This window comes from Zingiber officinale, chromosome 2B (genome assembly GCF_018446385.1).
Source record: "Zingiber officinale cultivar Zhangliang chromosome 2B, Zo_v1.1, whole genome shotgun sequence".
Lineage (NCBI taxonomy): Eukaryota > Viridiplantae > Streptophyta > Magnoliopsida > Zingiberales > Zingiberaceae > Zingiber > Zingiber officinale.
This window is the reverse complement of record NC_055989.1, coordinates 155737576-155741124: the sequence shown is the minus strand read 5'-3', so window position 1 is coordinate 155741124 and position 3549 is coordinate 155737576. Positions and strand designations below refer to the sequence as shown.

At 46.5% G+C, this 3549-nt stretch overlaps 1 protein-coding gene across 1 annotated transcript; it reads left to right on the top strand.

Moving 5' to 3' along the window:
- The first annotated feature begins 628 nt into the window (after positions 1–628).
- On the top strand, positions 629–2631 carry LOC122049712 (protein HOTHEAD-like). The gene is made up of 3 exons (XM_042611069.1): positions 629–758; positions 879–2373; positions 2510–2631. The coding sequence occupies exons 1-3, from the start codon at positions 662–664 to the stop codon at positions 2544–2546; spliced, it is 1629 nt and encodes a 542-aa protein (XP_042467003.1). The 5' UTR covers positions 629–661; the 3' UTR covers positions 2547–2631.
- The last annotated feature ends 918 nt before the right edge of the window (positions 2632–3549 follow it).

The following is a 3549-nucleotide window of genomic DNA, read 5'->3' as shown; positions in this document are numbered from 1 at the left end:
CCTATAGGAGGAAGCCACGTGTCAATCACTGCTAGACAAAGCCTGATACCCGACATTCCCTGACACTTGTCAGACTCTACCCACAGCAGTATAAAAAGGGAGGCTTCGTCCTTACGCGGGTACGCTCGCTCATCTTTTTCTCACCAGTCTTTTACTTTCGTCCTTTCACTGTTCTTATAGGAAAAAGTACCTAACTTGAGCGTCGGAGGACCTGCTCCGGGGACTTTTCCCCTGGTTTTTGGCCTCTAACGCCCGTGCGATCGTCTGAGTGTGCGTAGGAGCTTTGTCCCGTCATTCCCGTCGTCATCCTCGTCACCCGCCCGTGGGAGTCCTTTCGTGCAGTGCCAGATCATCCAGGTACTCCAACGACTTTTAGTCAATACTAAAGACAACACGACCGACCTCCGTCTGACGCGGTTTTTAGACGGGATCATCTATATTTCTTATTTCTTGGTTTAGAAGTTGTCTAAATATTATGCGTGTCAAATATAACCAACGTATATTTTATTTGATCATGCATATTTTATTGGAAGTAAAATATTTTAACTATTTTGTTCTTAATCAGTCAGCATCACCCTTAGCTTATATAAGGTTGAAGGATGGATTCAATCCATATTCCATATTCCACGCAGCGCAGAAGGAAGTTGGTAATTAGTAAATCATGGGGTGGGAAAGTCAAAGAATGCTCATTTTTATTTCTGCTGTTGCAACTCTAATCTTCTTCTTGGGCTTCCATGGCTTCTGCTATGCTCTCGACTGTAATGTTTCTCCTCTTTAGATCTTCTCTTTTATATATATATATATATATATATGTTAACTATCGTAATTAATTAATTAGTTGTTAATTTATGCATGGTTTGGTTTAATTCTGTGAACAGCGCCACCTTATGGCTTCGTGAAGAATGCGTCATATGCGCCACGGGTGTCCTACCACGACTACATCATCGTCGGCGGCGGGACAGCCGGCTGCCCCTTGGCCGCCACCCTCTCGGAGAGGTTCGACGTGCTGCTGCTGGAAAGAGGCGGTTCGGCTTACGGGAATCCAAACATTTCCAACCTCGCCTCTCAAAACGACATCCTCGCCTACATCACCCCGACCTCGCCGGCGCAGAGTTTCGTCTCCGAGGACGGCGTCATCAATAGACGAGCTCGCTGCCTCGGAGGCGGCACCTGCATCAACGCCGGCTTCTACTCGCGCGCCAGCCGCCAGGAGGTGATGGATATGGGACTGAACCCGAAGCTGGTCGACCAGTCGTTCCGGTGGGTGGAGCGAGAGGTGGTCTTCCGGCCTCAGCTGACGGAGTGGACTTCAGCCCTGAGAGCAGGGCTTCTGGAGGCCGGAGTCACCCCTGATAACGGCTTCACCTATGATCACTTGGACGGCACCAAGGTCGGAGGGACCATCTTCGACCCGGCCGGCCATCGCCACACCGCCGCCGATCTCCTCAAGTACGCCGACCCAGCCAGGATCACCGTCCTCGTGCGCGCCACGGCGCAGAGGATCTTGTTCAGGAACGTTACTGCCGGCGGCCACCGTAAGAACCAGCCGCAGGCGTACGGCGTGGTGTACAAGGACTTAGACGGCAACATCCACGAGGCCCGCCTGAAGCAGGGCTCAATCTCTGCAGGGGAAATCATAGTGTCAGCCGGCGCTCTCGGCAGCCCGCAGTTGCTCATGCTGAGCGGCGTGGGCCCGGCGGACCACCTCCGGTCTTTGGGCATCGAGGTGGTCCTGGACCAGCCGATGTTGGGCCAGGGCATTTCCGACAACCCGATGAACGTCTTGGTGGTGCCTTCGCCGGAGCGACTGGCTCTCACCTCGATTCAAGTCGTCGGAATCCGGCCGGGCTACTACATAGAGTCTCTGACGGGGTTCAACTTGGGAGCCAGCAATTCGTCATTCCAAATCGGCGTAGTAGTCGAGAAATTGGCAAAGCCTCTGTCCCGAGGATTTCTTCGTCTCAAGAATCTGGACCCGGAGGATAATCCATCAGTAACCTACAACTACTTCGCGGAGCCTGAGGATCTGAGAACATGCGTGGAGGCAATGCAGACGATCATGAGGACGGTGGATACGGAAGCGATGTCGGAATTCAGATACCCGAATCAAACGGTGGAGTACTTGCAGGGTCTCACCGCGAGCTTAATGGTGAACAACAGAGGGAGAAGTCCGCAGGACGCCACTTCGCTGGAGCAATACTGCAAGGACCTCGTGCTCACCTTCTATCATTTCCACGGCGGCTGTGAAGTAGGGAAGGTGGTCGACCATGACTACAGAGTGATCGGCGTCGACGGGCTCAGGGTCATCGATGGATCCACCTTCAGTTTCTCCCCAGGAGCAAATCCTCAAGCTACTCTCATGATGTTGGGCAGGTACCTACGAAAATAATAATCAACCGATCGATCGATCGAATTTCAGTTCAGTACTGATGCATGCATGATTAAATTATACTTTACTATACATGGCATCTAATCTAATGCTAATCATTTTAATTAATGATTTTTGTAGGTACATGGGACTTCTGATAAGGAACGGCCGCAAGTGATCATGATTCATCTTAATTATTATTGCTGACATCAAAAAATGCATGCGCAGCCGATTTATTCTTAACTTTTTTATTTTCACAATAAATTAATGTGCTGTGATCGATATATGCTTATGTAGTATTATTAAGATAAAACGAATAATGTTCATTTAGACCTTTTCATTTTATATATGTAGCATTTCCATCTTCATCTTTAAAGTTCATATGATATATAAGATGCTAGCTTTAAAAACCCAATCTTAATATAATATTATTAATTTATCATTTTTAATAAGCAATATATATTAATAATTAATTGCAAGCGTCATCCCTATGATATATTATCTCTTGCATGGGTCAGGTATTATCGGGATCGAATCCATTATATTAGCCAATTCAACTATTCTTTTTCATATATAGACTATATATAGTCCTAATGAAACTAGATTATATTCCTTTACTAGCGTACGTAATTCAGCCTGAGTAGAGGTCTCGACTAATTAAGAAGAGGTTCGTTTTGGCCAAAAAGGTCTCGTGTAGATGAGTAGATCGATATCTCGGCCAATCTCAACTAAGGGTCACGGTTAGACTAGAGGTCTGAATGCCGATCGGCCATGCAATCTGTGGCCATTTCAAATAAGAACTTACAATTGGCCAAATCAATCCAAAATTCCAAGTGGTCATTCTAATTAAGAACGTTCAATCAATCGGCCATCCAATTGACAAATTCTGATGGGCAAAAATTCAAGTAACGTAGCCAATCGGCCAGTTCCCATTAAAATTGAGAGTCAAAATTAGCAAAAAGTGGCATTGTCGATCGGCATCTCGAAGCTTCAAATGGAAAAATTCGATCGGTACATTCCCATTAAATTCCAATTGGCAAAATTCCTTTCAATTCCAATTAAGAACTTCAGTCGGCCATCCAATTAGCAAATTCTGGTTGGTAAAATGCAAGTGGTATGCCAATCGGCAAATCAAATTCAGTTTGGCAATTCAAAATTTTAGCCGATCAGCATATTTAGGC